This window comes from Panthera uncia, chromosome D4 (assembly GCF_023721935.1).
Source record: "Panthera uncia isolate 11264 chromosome D4, Puncia_PCG_1.0, whole genome shotgun sequence".
Taxonomy (NCBI): Eukaryota; Metazoa; Chordata; class Mammalia; order Carnivora; family Felidae; genus Panthera; species Panthera uncia.
The window spans coordinates 7,983,788-8,001,390 of record NC_064807.1 but is presented as its reverse complement, the minus strand read 5'-3'; the positions used below and the strand labels follow the sequence as shown (position 1 = coordinate 8,001,390).

The following is a 17,603-nucleotide window of genomic DNA, read 5'->3' as shown; positions in this document are numbered from 1 at the left end:
GAGAACAGATCAAACTGAGATCAAACCCCGCCCAGCCCACGGTCAACAGCACTGGGCTCTCTGTCCCACCACTTCTGCTACAAGGATTTGGAAACATAACTAAGATAGGTATGCCAACGCTCTTTAGGTACGTCTCTGAAATATTAAAAATAAACTGCAGCAAGCATTTTTACCTGGTGTCCACAGCTGAAGATTACTGATCTTTGGGCTCTATGATAACCTAACTTATTTATTATCTGAATGAGGGCAAGCCAATTATCCATGAGTAAATTGCCTTGAAAAACAGAAGATCACATTTAAGTGCAGAAGTTATTTTCATAGGAAATATTTTCAACCGAAGATATTAAAAGAAGCTAGTACACATTCTCTTGCTTTCTTGACCAAGACACTTCAGCTCTTTTCGATTACCTAGAAGGTCACCAATATGCCAAAGTCATTACACTGTGTTAGACTAGATTCTAGTCCCTCGACTGATGATACTCGAAGGGCTTCTGGACTACCTACGTCTCCTTGGCCCTCCACTGAATGTGCACACGCTGTCCTGTTGGATAGCCCAAGAGTGAACAGAAGACCCTTGTCACCTCATCACTTCTATTTCCTCTTGCCAGCTGTTATACCTCATGAATACCTAGGAATGAAGGGGGCTCTAATCTGCTCCTTTAGGGACATGGCTTGAGGATGGCTTCCTCTTTTCAATTAAGCTCAACTATGGGTTCTGTGACATCTGTTTTTTTTTTCCAATCAGAAGCTGTTTCCATTTATTTCCAGACTCATGGCTATGTTCCATATGGTGGTGTTGCTGGGAATCGGATTTGGAGACAAGTGAAAATTTCCCCTACTACCCTAGCAAATCTTCAAATGAGACACCATATGTAAAGAGGTTCTAAAAATTATAAAGTTACACAGAACAATAATCATTAGTACTTCTACAACTACTATGATTCCAGCCTTAAGAGAAAAGTGTACAAAAACTTCACTCCTCGCTGATACAATGATCACTGCATACGCTTGAATTTTCGTCCCCTATGAACACATAAGACATGTAAATTTATACTACGGAAGATGTGCGTCTTTAGATGCATGAACTAACGCTTGAGGCGTTTAAACCATTTGAATATTCTAAAATATCAAACACAAGAGCTGCTATAAAATATCTGAAACCTTTCACATGTCACTTGAATTTTAACAAGAATGGCAGGCTCTTCTCACATACAATTTAGTATCTTCGATAGAATCATTTGAGTTTTATAAGCCACAAAATGAATGCTATAATACTTTCTTTTTCCATGGTCTTTCAACAAATACTCTTAACCCCTACATCCAGACTTGGGGTGAGAAAGACTGCCTCAGTGGCTTCTATGCAACGGAGTAGGTGGCTTCAGTTAAAGCCTATGAATGCGGCCAGTTGGTAGGATCCTTCAGAGAGAGAACAGAAGCCTCCCTCTGTCCTGCTGGTCCCCACGAGAGGGCTGTGAGGTTGATCACACTAACCGCAATCAGTTAGCAAGACACCATTACAAGAGCCCCCCCCCCCCCCCCCCCCGTCCACAAGCCACAACTTGTGTCATTAAAAACAAACAAAGAAATGTCGGCACAGTGTGCCCTTAACACGGATTTGAAATGTGCAGATCCACATACACGCAAACTTTTCTCGATAAACTCAGTACTGTAAATGTATTTTCCTTATGAGTTTCTTAATAACATTTTCTTCTTTCTGTCACTTTACTGTAAGTATACACAATATCATACATATAACATACAAAATATGCATTAACCGACCGTGATCGGTAACAGCTTCCGGTCAATAGTAGGCTATCAGTTAAGTTTTTCCGGGATACAGAAGTCATACCCAAGTTTTGGACCGGGTGGGGGTCAGTGCCCCTAACCCCCAAGTTGCTCAAGGGTCAGCGGTGTTTCTTTGCTCCTCTAACATCCTTATGTCACAAGAGAGCGAACACCACAAGAAACTAAAGTTGGTACAATTTATGAATATCACTGAGAATTTTATGCATACATCCACATTATGTCTTATTCTAAAAGCAACTACAATTAGACTGAGATGGCAGGGTTTTCATGGCTTATTAACCTTTAGAGCTTTGGAATCCATTTCAGAAGGAGACCCTTTTGAGTTCTAGGACTTGCTTCCCTAACCCAGGCTTTTTTTTTTACAAAGAATGTCCCTCGAAGGCTACCATTTCCGTGAGAACGTGCTGGGATTCCTTGCAGGTTAAATCCAGCTGTCTCAAGTGCAACTTATCAAGTGGTTGTTCACATTTAAGTTGGAATAGATGTTAGTTTTGAATCAAACTTCTCTTTTTTTGGTTTCAATCTCCCCATCAGCTCCACTGTGCACGATGTACAACAGCAATTTATTACAATCCACACAAACTCCATCTCCATATAAGGGACTGTTCTGTGATTTATCTTACTGTATTTTTCTGAGCCCCTTTAATGTATCTCCTGGGCTATACACCCCAAAAACCAGAAATCAGCAATTAAAAAAAAAAAGGTTGAGAAACCGTGAATTAAAAAGCTAAAAACCTGGAGAAAACCTTTACTTAGCAGCCAATCCTGAACTGACTCTTCAGTCTGGGACACTCGCACCGGAAATTATGATGGTGTTAAACTATTCAACAGGCATCTTTACCTCCAGCCCGCTCCTATTAAATGTCTTACCCAAAATAAAAAAATTATCTCTCCAGAAAAAAAATCTAAAGGTTTCACTGTTCTGCTCCAAAGCCGTACACAGCTTCCAAGCGCACAGAGAACAAACTTGCTAGCTTCGTATACAACCAAGTCCCCTAAGCCATGACCCAAAGTATGTTTTAAATCTCCTCTCCCGCTGAGCCAATCTTCTTCTCGGTTCTGCCCCTGCCACGTCAGCCTCCCCAAATCACACAGTCCTTACCAAGGACATCCTGGACTGCACCCCTGTTTACCCGCGTCCTTCTCAGACAGCACTTCCTCTAGGACACTTCTCAATCCTCCTCTCTCAGGGTTTGCTTAAAATTCCTCTGTATTTCAACAGTTCCTGGATCAAAGCTTTACTTCAGCACTTCACACACTGCGTTACTTAAGAAAAGTGTTTCACGTGCCTTTCCTTCTAATTTCTGAATTCCTCGAAGTTAGAGACTACGTCTTCTCTGGGCCCATGGGGTCTAGCAGGTAGCAGAGACGTAATCAGTGCTTGCAGACTAAAGAAAGGACGGACCATCGCAGGATATATTGTTTCTCTGGCAGTGACTTGGAGCTAATGCTTCCGACTAAGCTAGTATGGATGTGAAGGAGCTCTGGCCAACCATCCCAGATCAATAAAACGAGTAAAGTGAGGCAGATCATCTGACTCTCTTGTGTTCAGCCCTCCTTTCTCCTTCCTAACTCTGCATGTTCAACTGAAAAGAAAAATTATGAGGCGCCTGGTTGGCTCAGTCGGTTAAGCATCCGACTTTGGCTTAGGTCATGATCTCACGGTTTGTGGGTTCAAGCCCCATGTCGGGCTCTGTGCTGACAGCTCATGCTCTATTTCTCTCGGTCTCTCAAAAATAAATAAACGTTTTTTATTAAAAAAGTTTTTTAAAAGAAAAATTATAACCACTATTATGGCTGAGCTATACTGGTAAAAAGGGAGAGATTTTTCTTTTATTTACTCTAAACTGTGATATAAGCCACATGAGACTAGAAGGCCCTTGGCTATATAACAGTATTATGAGCTTGTGCAAATCATTTAGCCTCTCTGGGACTGAAGTGAAAAACAGAGCTATGAAGGCTTTGATTGTCACAGGGCTGAGGGACCAGACTAGACAGAGGTATTTTTTTCAGTTCTAAGCTCTATGATCCCACCCACCCATCCACCCACCCACCCACCCATCTGTCCGGCCATCCATCCATCCATCCATCCACCCATCCATCCATCCATCCGTCCATGAATGCTGGAGATCTCTCACAGCTCTAATATCTACAATTCTCTATCTATGAAAGCTGGATTCAAAGAAAATGCAAGAAGTCCTAAACAGTTTGCCAGCACGCATGTTATGTCAAAAAGAACGACTGAGGGAGGTGCAAGACTGCAAGCGAGGAACTCACCAACACCGAAACAAGTTTCTCCAGGTGGTGTTTGCTTGGGTTCACTCCTTACGTTTTGGGTTTTGTCTCGTTGGCCGAATAGTTTGGGAGGTCACAGTGAAACTTAAAAAGGGGCCAAACAGGCCAAAATTAAATAAGGAATCGCGAAAGATTTGGAAAACCGACAGGGTGAATGAAATCCTACTAAATCATATTTGAGAACGGTCCATGTGTAAAAGCAGGCCGGCAACAGTCACATTCGCGTACGCTTCGGTATCTGCTCTATTTGCTCAGGGGAAAAAGGAGACTGAACATCTAAAGAAATATGTGGCTTTGACAGGTCAGCGATAATTCCGGAGTCTACCTTTGTTTCTGTTGCATGGGTTGCTGTCTCATAGCCATATACTGCATGTCTTCTTGCAGACGATTAAGAGGGGAATCTGGCTTGACACGGATCCCATAGTAATGGTACTTGGAGTTTCCTCTTCATAAAAGAACAACAAACATTAGAGACACAAAAAGTCAGTTAAACCAATATCAATCAGACAGGATGTCTACCTCACTTCACATCTGGAAAGATTAGGTAAAAGCAGCATATTCGCGTTACAGACTTACGATCTGCCTGTTCCAGATTATACCTGTCCATGTTTATGGTGGCTACATCTAAAGAATCAAAACAAGATTTCGAATCGATCAGTGCAGGGCCCTGTGAAAACTCTCTCCTTATAAACTTAGATACCAGTACAATAGCTCACTTATTCCATTGAAGTTACACTTTGAGTTTCAAATTTGCGTTTTAGATTTCATTTAGAAGGGGTAAAGGTGGAAAACACACCTGGCCAAGAAAAATCCATTAAGAGGATAAAGGGCTATACACTAGAGGGGAATTTACTATAAAGTAGTTACACAAAACGAAGAAAAGAAATCTAATTCTGTGGTCTTGGATAAGTTAGGTCCACATCTGTGCAACGTCTATTACTGCAGGATGGGGGAGGTAACTTGACTGATACAGAATGTTGCGGTAAAGTCTATCATGTGTTATTCTGAAACCTAAAAGGAGGCAGGCATTTAATCCATTGATTTTGAAACATATTTTATTAGTCTCTGTTTTAACGAATTCTTATCAGTTTGCAGGCTGAATACGATGTGTCACAACAGACATGGGGAAGTTTCTCTGTGAAAATGGCAAATTTCCACCTGGATAAAAACTGTCACAATTTCCCCATCTTCATGAGAAAGACCGTGTTTGTTATTAGAGATGACAAAGTTTTGCTCTGAATGAAATTTGCAAATTCTTGCAAAAATAACATTTTAAATATGTAAATTTTTGCAAAGGGAAAATAGCTTTTCACAAGTCTATATATAGCAAGACATCAGCTGCTTTTCCATTTTTTTCTTTCATTTACAAAAAAGAAATGCAAAAGTGTGGATTAAATATTTTATATAAAAATAGAACAGAATTTTACTTCCAAGATTAAAGAACATAGATTAAATGAAGCCTATATATTCAAAAGCATTACACTCTTATTACATAAATAATATTGCTAGTTTTAAAAAAAAAGTAGGGCATCTGAATATCTATATAGTTTCGGCAAAGTATGTAACAGTATGGAAACTTAAATGCATTCCACTTGCAGAGATAGATCTTGTCTCCAAAATTCACTGCAAAATAGAGCAAAAACACGAAAACAAAACTCAATTAGTAGTGTTCTCCCTTACAAACTGGAGTAGGGTAAGTAGTGGAGTGGGGAGAAGAAGGGGAAGCAGGCGACAGTCCCCAGGGGATGTAGCCAATGACAACTACAGAGTAAAATGGGGTCTCCCTTGTAGACGGAAACAGATGAAGTGTCTAGTTTCTTCTCTGTTTCCTGCAAATGAGCATTTTTGTTGGGTTGGTGGGGAGCCGGTTGGGGGAGATCAGCACGTCTCACGGTTTTCTTTGCTTAAACTTAATTTGCAGATGGATTTGAACAAAAGACACCTTTTGATTTGCCTTTGTTTAGAAACTTGGTTTTTACCTAGCTCTAAAACCTCAAGAAATGGCCCAGTTCTGCCTCATGATTTATACTGATTTTCTTTCTGTTCCCTGGGTTAGGAGGAGTAAATGAGTGCTAAACCACTTTCCATGGTAGAAAGGATCTCCCTCACCATCGGCAGTGTTTCTACCTTAGAGTTCTGCTGCCTTCATAACACAGTATTTGTTTAAACTTTCCCCATTGGATTTCTTTTCTCCTCATTTCTCTAAGGCTTTACTTTCCATCTCTCTTTGAAAAGACCACATATAATTTTAAAAGGAACAGGAGACACAATTGTTACTTAGTGAGAGGGCAAAAAAGAACATCAGAAAGTAAAAGCTGTGATATTGCGAAATGTACTTGTGGAGTATAGATTCTACTCATTCACAAACCCAAACAACCCCAATTTTGGTCCTTTCTATTTTAAAGATGTGTTTCAAGGTCTGAATGGAGCCTCAAAATAGGACCCATTGAAATCCCTTTCGACAACAAAAGGAGCACAACAATACTGCTATTAGAATGTTGAATAAAGCCCAGAGTCTCAAAATATTGGCATGGTATGCATAACTACTGAGCCTGAGCCTTCCGCTAGCGGATAAGAGGTTAGATCCCCAAATAATGATTTTTGTGGTTCTGGCAAAAGAAACAGGAGAGAAACAAAGAGCTTTTTTCAAGGGACTGAAAGCTTTACTTCCTTTAGCCTGAAAAGACAATCATATTCTCCCGTTTAAAATATACTATCTTTTCAAGTATAGGAAGAAGAAAACATATTTATGAGAGAGCTGAACCTCTAGCAATCTGAAAGCTGGACGGTCACTTGAAATACAACAGAATGGAATAACTCACGCTTAGGATACTTAGAGACCTTGTAAATGACATAAAACTGACACTCCCTTTTTCTTAGCATAAGCCTACAATGAAGTCAATTAGTAAGGGTCTCTTTATTAAATAGTCTTTACTAGAATACTATGAAGCTGTGACTTAAAACCAATTAAAGGAAGAACGTCGAACGTTATACGGTGTGGCATCTTTATTTTTACACTTTTTATTAGGGATTTCTAGAAGCTTTAGGAAATAAAAAACATCCATATCCTTCTGCCCAGCTTCTCAAAATATTCATGTTATGATAATTTGTAAAAACTATAGAAAGGCACAAAAATGAATCTCTACAGTTCCAACTATTATTTTCATCATATTTTGATTAGGAAAAACACTCCTTTCTCTTTCCAAAGGAAGGAAACGAGAAGCCAAGAATCTTCTTCACGTTACTGGTTTCCATGTTACGGAAGTACGCTATCTTTTTGCTTCTATACACGTATGGTTGCGTAGCCAAGATTCTAAAGAAGGCTAATAAGAGGTTAAACAGAACCATGTCATTACCCAGGGCTTCCAACACCCCAGCTTTTCAAGTTCAACAAATGATTTTTTGTTGATCTCCAAAAATGAAATGAAAAACTCAGCTTTAATTCCGTACTCTATTCAAATAGAAGAGTTATTTATAAAGACATTTCAGTATAATTTTGCAAGAGTCAAGAAATAACATAGTTTTCCATTTACTATGTCACTTACTCATCACTTCTGGTATGATTAGTTTTCAAAAGAGAAAACAGGGAGATACATTAATTTTTAAGGCACCGTGTGTAAATCTTACGTTAACAGTTTGGCTTGCTGATTTCTGTATGAGGTGAGAATCAGTTCTCAAAGCTTTGGTCAGCTGATGTGTAAGACAATGCATCATCCCCTTTTGCAGCATTCACTGAATAACGACCTGTCCTTTTCTCAAGAGACTGTATAAACTGAGCTATTTCCTCATTTTTTCTTTATATGTCATCTGTAATCAAGCACTTCTGCTCACGCACTGTCCTGAACTGCGTTAGTGTGAAAAAGAGGAATTCATTTAGGATCTTATTTTTTCGTACTAACCTAGTTCCCAATCTCCTGGTTCGGAGCCCCATAAAAATTGACCTTATTAGTTTTCCAAAAGAAGCAGCATTGACTGGGTCCAGTTTGTGTTCCTGACAATGTCGTAGGTAGTGGTTATACAGCGTGCTTCTAGGAAGGCTCACTCCTTCTGCGGTCTCGTAATTGTCCAACAGCCACTGGAGCTAGTGTAAAGAAGACAGGGTAAACACAGAGAAACCATATCATTTACCAGAATGTCTACAAGACCCTACAGATAACAATGGACAGAAATACTTAGATATTCATCAAACCTTGTAAGAGGCTAAACTGTTGTAAGTCAAAGGCTGCCGTAACCAGACCTTGAAAACTCTCAGAAACGTAAATAAATAGCTGAATGTAGTTTATGACCTCGGACCATGTCCATTCCTCAAACAGTCAAGCGCACGTAAAAAATACTCTTTTTCCCTGGATTGACTGCCATTTTGTAGACAAACACCTCTTCGGGGAATTCAAATAGTCCCATTAACCGGTCAGATGTAAAATTTGTAATTGCTACAGAACAAGACAGATTACCAAGCCTGGCAGCCTGGCACAGAATATGTCTCTAGTGTTGGTATGTTATGAACAGCAGGGTGCCTTGTATGAGTTTTTGTATGAAGTTTCTATTCACTTCCCTAGAATTCTAATTTACTTATCTAATTTACTCACACAGGTCAGTACAACGCTATTATCTACTGGGTAGGATGCTGCAAGCAGAAAGGAAAAAAACAAATTCAGTCATTTCTTCCCCAGAAGGAAAGAAACTCACTAGACATTGATTTTTAAAAAAATTATGTAATAAAAAGGAATCATTTATTACAGTCATTTGAGTTTTCCTACCTGAGCGCTGTGTTCTTGTTTTTGTTTCCTAATTTTGGAAGATACGCTACAATGGTAGTTGGTAAAGTAACATTTTCTCAGTTTATAGTCTACATTTGAAAAGCTTATGTTGTCCTACGTGTATTTCTTTGAAGTATAGAAAGTGCAAAGATACTTCAGAAAGTATAAACTAGGTCTATATTATTAAATTTCAACATTAGGAAAATTAAGTTATTAACTCGTTCATTTATTTCTTGACAAAAGGAGAACTGAAGAACATTTAAATGACTTTCTGAAGGTCACATTGTCTCAGAGTGCAATCTGGTTCCCAACACATATTTTCTGATAACTTGAATACCAGCTGTTGTTTCCACAAAGCAACAAAATACTTCACAGTATTTGTCTCAACAAAATTTCCATACCATATATAAGAGATGTGATCAAGAAGTGATATTTTACGTGCAATGTAAATTAAACGTAAGTTATGGAAGCCTAAGAATTTCTTTACTGTGCATCAGTTATGAGCCGGGCAATGTGGTAGGCACCTAGGGATGCAGAAATGAATGTGATCGCACCCCTGTCCTCAGGAATTTATGATCACAGTCCAAAAAAGATAATATGGACACTCAAATATATTAAAACATTTCTCCATTTTGCTTACTTATTTTAAGATCTGTGAACAAACTCAGAACCTGAACCTTCAGACTCCTGGTATTAAAAACATTTTCAGAATTACTGCCTTTAACTCTGACAACTGAATTGTCCAGAACCATTTTAATTTCAAATATTCCTACATAATGCTTATGTTTAATTAAAATCATGTCATTAAACTCATACTGATGTTGGCTTAGAAAATATGGCCACCAAGCCTACAAGACAGAGCAGAGTACTTTTAAAAATAAAGTTCATGTTCCCGTCAGGGAGACTTGAAGTTCTCTGCGAACCACTTAGGCATAATGAATATGTACATTTAAACATACCTGTTGCCTCTATAATGTATACAACGCTCCCTCTTCAAAAGGTTACACAAAATAAATGTTCATTTACATAATGACAAAAAATTAAAGGTCAAAAAGAATTCTTTAGAGATGAGTCATCTGTAACCTGACTGTCAGTAAAGAAGTTTTCCAGAGGCAATGATTTCTAAGTATTCTAAACGACACATGAAAAAGTTCACTTACACATATTCATTTGGTATAAAAGAGGAAGGGGCAAAAAGCTTGGGAAATCCAGGGACTATGGCTCAGAGTAGTATTCTGCCTACAACGGGGGGGTCAAGATGTCTCTAGCCTTTCTTTTTAAATTTTAAGATTCTGTAGCTTAGGAACACAAGCAGGGTGATGACGCACAAAATATGGCCATACAAACCTGCCTCATAGATTTCATCCACGTGCCTCAGTAAGATGATGGGAATCTGAAAGCATTGTTACCTCACTTGAATGGTGTCGGAGAAGTTCTAGGGAACCATATTGCCCAAAAGTGCTAACTCTGGCTTTGTGTGCATATACTAGTTAGGGCCTTCCACTGGTATTCTAAATATGTAAAGAATATAGAAATATAAAACAGAGAAAGTAATATTCTTTGAGAAATTCAGTTTCTGGAGACGAAGGAATAGAAAGGAAACACCAAAAATAATCCTCAGAAAGGGAAATGTATAAAAACTCTAAATATTTTGTGGAAAACAAGTATTTTGCAAATGAGTTAACAAAGCGCTCATATCCACAAGCATGGAACAAAGTTAAAAATGCCAAAGGTGTGTTTGTATATATTATCTATGCTTCCTCATACAATAATACATGTTGTCAAAGCCAAACAGTATGATTTTGTAGCAAAAAAAAATACTAAAAATCAAATATTCCCTCCTTTACGAATGAACAGAACATACACCTATACAGGAAGCGAATAAAGATATAAGCAAATAAAACAATTTGTTTAATTAATGAGATACAAATGGAAAATTTCTGTAAACTGCCTTGACTATTTACTAGTTTTCTTGCAATATTTCATAAATTAAAAGTAAAGACAGGTATCTGAAAAAAATGAGAGTTTACTAATGTTTCATGATGAAGACCACTGTCTTATAGATAAAAGAATCTGAAAAAAACAAATCTAATAATAAAATATGTGTAGGGTATGGTCTTAAGGTGCCTTTCATAAAAATGAAAAGTAGTGCAAATATTAAAGTTAAACATAAAATATTTTGGGTCCAAAGGTATGTTTACATATATAAAAGAGTTAATCAGACAATTCTTTGTCAAAGAAAACTTACCACAGAAATAGATAATTCTAGCGAAAGTGGGCTTAAAACACTCGGAAGCCTAAATAATATTACTCAAGGCCCAAAAGAACAATTTAGAGAAGATGAAGTTTTTACTGGATTGGCGGTATGGTCCCCTGAAAAGCTAAGCAAGTCAAATAACCTGGACGGACCGCTTTGCAAACTTACTGTTCTTTTTGGACAGTTTCACATTCGTACGGATTCTTCATTTCTAAACCAGTTTTTCAAAAACCTGAGTTCCTTTGTAATATGTGTGAGTATGCGTGTCTGCGCGTGCATTTGTGGGCATATGTATTTCTATGTATATAATGTTATTACACACACCACACGCTTACACACATAAAATAATCATTAGTGGGTGTGAAAACCTCCCTCAGAGTGGGTGTGCTGACGCCCACCACTCTGACGGAAGCAAAGGTGCATTTTGTTCCCTGCCTCTTATTCGCAGGAAGTTGCCAGAAGGCTGGAGATCACTTTGGAAGAGCAGAAGGAGGTCGAACGGAGGCAAAAAGCCCTGAAGGAGAGAGATGGCTACTGCTGCGGCCGTAACTCTTCCAGCTAGGAAGCCTGTTAACAACCGTGTCACCTAAGGGTAGTGCCCCGTGTCACCTAAGGGTGGTGCTCCTAGGAGCTCGTGATGGAAGCAGAGACTGGAGCTACCAGATAAGATTTCGAGACTGAGCAGGGGACTATAATGTGCGTTTTACATGCCGGGATTTAACCTTCCCGTTTGGACACAGTGATCGCACTGTAAATCAGATATTGGAGTCTGAAACACAGCATAAGAGAGGATTAATCTTATCGTACGAGCAAGTTGGTTGTTGAGTGTAACCTAAAGGCATACACTTCTTGTGTTGCCCAAGGGAAGTTCATGCCTGTTACAAGATACAGTTTGCTTGGGTTTTGTCAGACGCTAAAATTCAATACCCTTAACGTTTAGTAGTTGAGATCTAAACTATTACAATTTTTTTTTTACTCTTTATAAAACGTTGTAAGATATTTGTTTACATTTATGGTTTTAAAAGCCCATAAAATACCACAGGAACTTTTAACCTTTATCTTTAAAACTTGATTATTCTACTAATGAACCAACATAAATTCACGTAAGAGTGGAAGGCATGATAATTGCATCTTTCAACCTTTGCATTTAATCTATATTAATCAGGGTAGATTAAGGAAGATGAACAGTTCCTATTTTTCCCAAAGGGAAATACTGATTGACAAATTTAAAAAAAAAATACATATTGCATTCCCCAATTAACATCTAAATGTAACATTTGGCATTTTTTCCCAGATGGATTATTATCCATTAGGATTCATTTTAAGTTCAGTTCACTGATGATATGCATTTTGACAGGGCTTATTTCTGTCATAACTTATATTTACAATACAGCAGAGTTGAAGGGAAGTGAGTATAAAACTAGGGTTTGCTTTGAGCTGAATACATTTCAGTAGCTAAACCCGGCAAAAATCATAAAACAACTGTTTACTAGGTTGTAAAAAGTATGTAAAATAAATGCCTAATGCTTTTTATATACTCTAAATGGAATTTTAAAAAATGTACATGTTCTAGAACGTTATGTGGGAACTGGGAACAATTAACTTAAGGACATTTCTGCACTCATATTTACCATCTAAAATATCTCACATTGGATACAAAATAATCACTAAATGCCAATTTATATTAATTACAATTGAGAAGGAGGATAAAGTAAACCTTGAGTCTGCAGTGACACTCTGGTGCATGAGACAGACTATACACAGCATTTACCCCCACAGCATCTTCACATACAAAATATTAAGAAACAGAAATATTTAAATAAAAATTATGATAGCAACAGACTGAATTCCATAAAGCTAAATCAAAAGCACCAGTCTAAAGACAAGGAGATAAATGAGAGCATCCTTGGCTCATATTTTTTTGCGGGGTTAAATTATTTGGGGGGGGGGGGAAGTTGTCCACTCTTACACTGAAGGTTGCCCCTGGGGAAATGATAGAGCGATGATATGTTCTTTCACTCACGTGGTATGCAGGGAGAAAGCCACTTTCTACCAACAAATGTTCACACACCAACCGACCGAGGCGTGCGTGATAATAACACAATGCATGCAGGAGTCCCCAAATAAATGCACACACGACTGGCAAAGGTACTTAGAATACGGAAGGTAAGATAAGGTCTGTTCCCTTCTATTGTTTCTTATGTTCGTCCATTTGACAAATATTGAGGAAATTTCTCCCACGTATCAGGCACTGTTCTAGGCACCGGGGATGCGTCAGGGGACAAAACGTATAAAGTCCTCACTCTCTTGGGACTTTAACTTGTCAATATATATTTACTATCTGCCTGCGTGGTGTTACTACTGAAATAATTGCCATTATGTGAATACTAACAATATATGTCAATATTGACAATGATAGGAAAAAAAAAACAGCCCTCGGTGTAACCATACTCAGTTTACAAGTGGGGCGCCATACAGGGTATGAAATTGAGAAGTTATACATGCATTTCAAGCTGGAGAATAGTAGCAAGATAATGATAAAAACAGACCAGTAGTACTAAGTATTCTTAAGAATACGCTAAAAAAGAGACACAAAATTCAACACCCCATTCCACCCCGCTCCATCTTCTAATGTGTTGAAAGGTGAAAAGCAAAGTGATTGAGTTGGATTCTAATGACAGGAGATTATTTGCTTTGACCCTAAGAAGAATTTTCTGAATTACTGTAAGCCATCAAGTGTCTAAAGAGAAAATAAGAAACCCATTCAATTCCATATTCCAAAATACAATGAGAATAGACATTCAGCTCCAAAATCATGATTCAGATGCCTCTTTAGAAACTAGCAGGGGCACCTGGGTGGCTCAATCGGTTAAGCATCTAACTTCGGCTCAGGTCATGATCTCACAGTTTGTGAGTTTGAGCCCCGAGTCAGGATGCTTCGGATTCTGTGTCTCCCTCTCTCTCTGCCCCTCCCCCCGATCATGTTCTGTGTCTGTCTCTCAAAAATAAACATTTAAAAAAATTGAAAAAAAAAAAGAAACTAGTAAATATGGGGCACAAATTATTGATCCCTTCTCCTAATTGTTTGCCTCATGAAACTGATCCTCGGTAGAAACTGGTAAGTCGGGAAACTGTCATCACAAAGTTGGATTCATGTTCACTTTAAAGAATTCCATATCATGTCCTATACAGTGAGGGATAAAGGATAAACTTATAGTTTGTTGACATTTAAAATATGAACAGCATATTTTTAAGAAACATTTCCATTAAGTTGGTGCAGCCACGCTGGGAAACATTATGGAGGTTCCTCAAAAAATTCAAAATACAACTACCCTACGACCCAGCAACTGCACTACTAGGTATTTATCTGAAGGCTACAGGTGTGCTGTTTCAAAGGGGCACGTGCACCCCAATGTTTATAACAGCACTATCAACAATAGCCCAAGTATAGAAAGGGCCCACATGTCCATCGATGGATGAATGGCTAAAGAAGATGTGGTCTATATATACGATGGAGTATTACTCGGCAATCAAAAAGAATGAAATCTTGCCATTTGCAGCTACGTGGATGGAACTGGAGGGTACTATGTTAAGCAAAATTCGTCAGTCAGAGAAAGACAAATATCATATGCCTTCACTCATATGAGGACTTTAATATACAAAACAGATGCACCTAAGGGAAGGGAAGCAAAAATAATACAAAAACAGGGAGGGGGACAAAACCATAAGAGACTCTTAAATATGGAGAACAAACAGAGGGTTACTGGAGGGGGTGGGGGAGAGGGGATGGGCTAAAGGGGTAAGAGGCACTAAGGAATCTACTCCTGGAATCATTGTTGCACGGTATGCAAACTTACTTGGATGTAAATTAAGAAAAAATAAACATAAAAGAATCGTTTCCACCAGAATTCTTCTTTGCAACTGAACACCACAAATTAACTTAACAGAACTTAAAATGCCCTTAGCAGGTGGTGATCAGCTAGAACACATGCAGTAGCTTATTTCAGCTTTTGGATCAATCTAACAAAAATTAGGAGCATCACTAGATTTCCAAGGACAGAAAAACAACAGGGTCCTGTTACGTGTTCAGGGAGAAACCTGACTGGTCAGCAGAAATGTGATCCTTTCTTTACTGTTTCTATGCCATCTGCAGAATCATTTGTGTTTCAAAAGACTTGACTATATATGAGCTTTAGACGAATTTAACTACCTCAGACGTGTAATAAAAATGAATCAGGACATCTAGTGAAAGATTATCACTGCATTAGCAACATTTAAGCCCACTGTATATCCTGAAATGTCTCCGGAAGTTAGAGCCTGATGAGGGGCTCGAACTCACAAGCCGTGAGATCATGACCTGAGCCGAACTCGGACGCTTAACCGACCGAGCCACCCAGGTGCCCGGTCATTAAATATCATTTCATGAGTTACAAGAGAATGGTAATTTCAAAAAACCCCAACACATCTGAAAAGTTTCAAACAAATCCAAAAATAAAAATATACCAAAAACCCCCCACGTTTTTATACCTACGTTACTGGTCATGAAACACTAATTAATAAATAGAGGTAATTTAGGTAAAAATTAAACATCACATATTTTACTAAACTATACAATTCAAGTGAAAACGAGGTATGAACTGAATCACAAAACACAGCTTCTTAGAAGCCTGACAGTTCAAAAAACTTCAGGTGTTTTTTTCTTCTTCTTCTTATGTCCCTGTACATTTTTGACTAAAAGTGAACAGTATTTTTAATTGCCATTTTCAAAACACAAACACCAGTTAGTCATTACCCACCCCCCAAAAACATACATCCTACTAACACACAGTACATCAGCCTTTATACACAACTACAGAGTCATGCTAACACAGCAGGGATATACTTATGAAACACATAGAAGAGTGACACATTGCATACAAATTTTCAGGCGGGGGGAAAAATCACATTCCTTAAATGGTTTCAAAAAGAAAGGCCAAAGTATATATTATTTTGAAATTTACAACCTAAAATTTTTACCAAAATTGCAGGCATTCTCCAAATTGGCTAACCTGTTTTTATTTGCCATGATACTTCCCCTTGAAAAAGAAAGAACACACAATAGGCATCTAAAAACAAATGTGTAAAACACAAGGAAAGTACTTAGTGTCATGTTGGAATATAAAAATTTAAACATTTGGAGAGGCAATGATTTAAAAAGCATAGTGAAAACATTTTCTGTGAGTTAAGGTTTTCAGATTTATTGGGTGATCCAATTTTGGACTTTTCAGTCACAAAACATGGGGAAGAATTTAAAAATCCTAACAACTTATCTGTAAATTTAAGAATACGTTGTCAGATGGGAGGGAAGACTCTCTTACTGTACTATTGTACATTGATATTAATTTAACAGCTTTGTCTAAAACAGATGGAAGTCATAGGTCTATTCACTTTCCCCCATATATTCAGAAATACGAAAACAAAACTAATTTTTATTCGACATTTCCATTGGTTCCCCCAGTTTTACAGTTTCACAAAACTGTCATTGTTCTTGTCAGACTTACCAGTGTTAAAGTGATGGCTGCATCTGATAACAAAGGCTTCAAGGCATAGTAACAATAATCCTGTTTAATATCAATTATTAGAAATGTATGGCTTAGCTAGAGTCTCACTTCTTCTCTTGGCCCAGTTTCATTTCTCTGTAGGTCGCAGGACCTGAGCTCATCTAGGTCCCTGTTTCCTCCCACCTTATAAGGCCTTACCGGTAAATAAATCATTTTCAGACAGTTTACTATTGGGTTTGGCATTAATGATCTTTTTCCACTTAAAGAATGTTACTGGTCTTACAAGTAGACACGACTGTTTCTTTGCTTCAGACCAGAAGATGCAGATTACAAGCCTTTGCTTTGAGGTAAATTAATATCAAACTAGAACACTTTAAATACTTAACATCCCCATTAATTAATTTCCACAAGTAAATGGCAGCTTGTTATTAACTTGGAAATGTTATATCTGTACCAGAACAGTACAAAAGCCTAGTAAAGCAGTATATTGGGGGCTCTATTATTTTTAGATATCCCACTATACAAAAGAGCCATTAAGTGATACAGAGATCATAAGGGGCTGAGAAAGGAAGGTTAAGAAGCAAAATAAATAAGTAAATAAATAAAACAAGCATTTAGAAGCAAGCAACACATGCGGAACAAGCAAGAGATTAGTTTACATGAAGAAGAGGCAACTTACATGGCTGTTGAGAAGAGAGCTTCTGTGAGTGGACAGACCGTCAGACTTTTGCAGCGTCTCAATCGCCATTTCAATCTGATAATAGATGTCATTAAAAAAAGGGCTCAAGACAAGATAGTAATAAACGGCTCACCAGAGAATTTTTGAGATTCTTTAAAGTTCAATTTCTCCTTCAATGGTGGCTAATGAATAGCTCTCAATTAAATGTGTATTTCCCCCATCTTCCCGCCACCCCCAGAGAATAAAATAAAAATATGCACACTAATAAT

At 38.0% G+C, this 17,603-nt stretch overlaps 1 protein-coding gene across 10 annotated transcripts in view; it reads right to left on the bottom strand.

The window, feature by feature from the left end:
* The window catches only part of RFX3 (regulatory factor X3), a 286,010-nt gene that overhangs the window by 64,645 nt on the left and 203,762 nt on the right, over positions 1 to 17,603 (bottom strand). For 8 of the 10 annotated variants that reach the window (XM_049632946.1, XM_049632974.1, XM_049633000.1 and 5 more), the window contains 3 exons: positions 17,335 to 17,409; positions 8,001 to 8,182; positions 4,427 to 4,546 (listed from right to left, as the gene is read on the bottom strand). In XM_049632946.1, the coding sequence (XP_049488903.1) occupies positions 4,427 to 4,546; positions 8,001 to 8,182; positions 17,335 to 17,409 (377 nt within the window). The remainder of the gene's footprint in view (positions 1 to 4,426; positions 4,547 to 8,000; positions 8,183 to 17,334; positions 17,410 to 17,603) is intronic. The other 2 variants (XM_049632980.1, XM_049632986.1) reach the window with 1 other exon arrangement.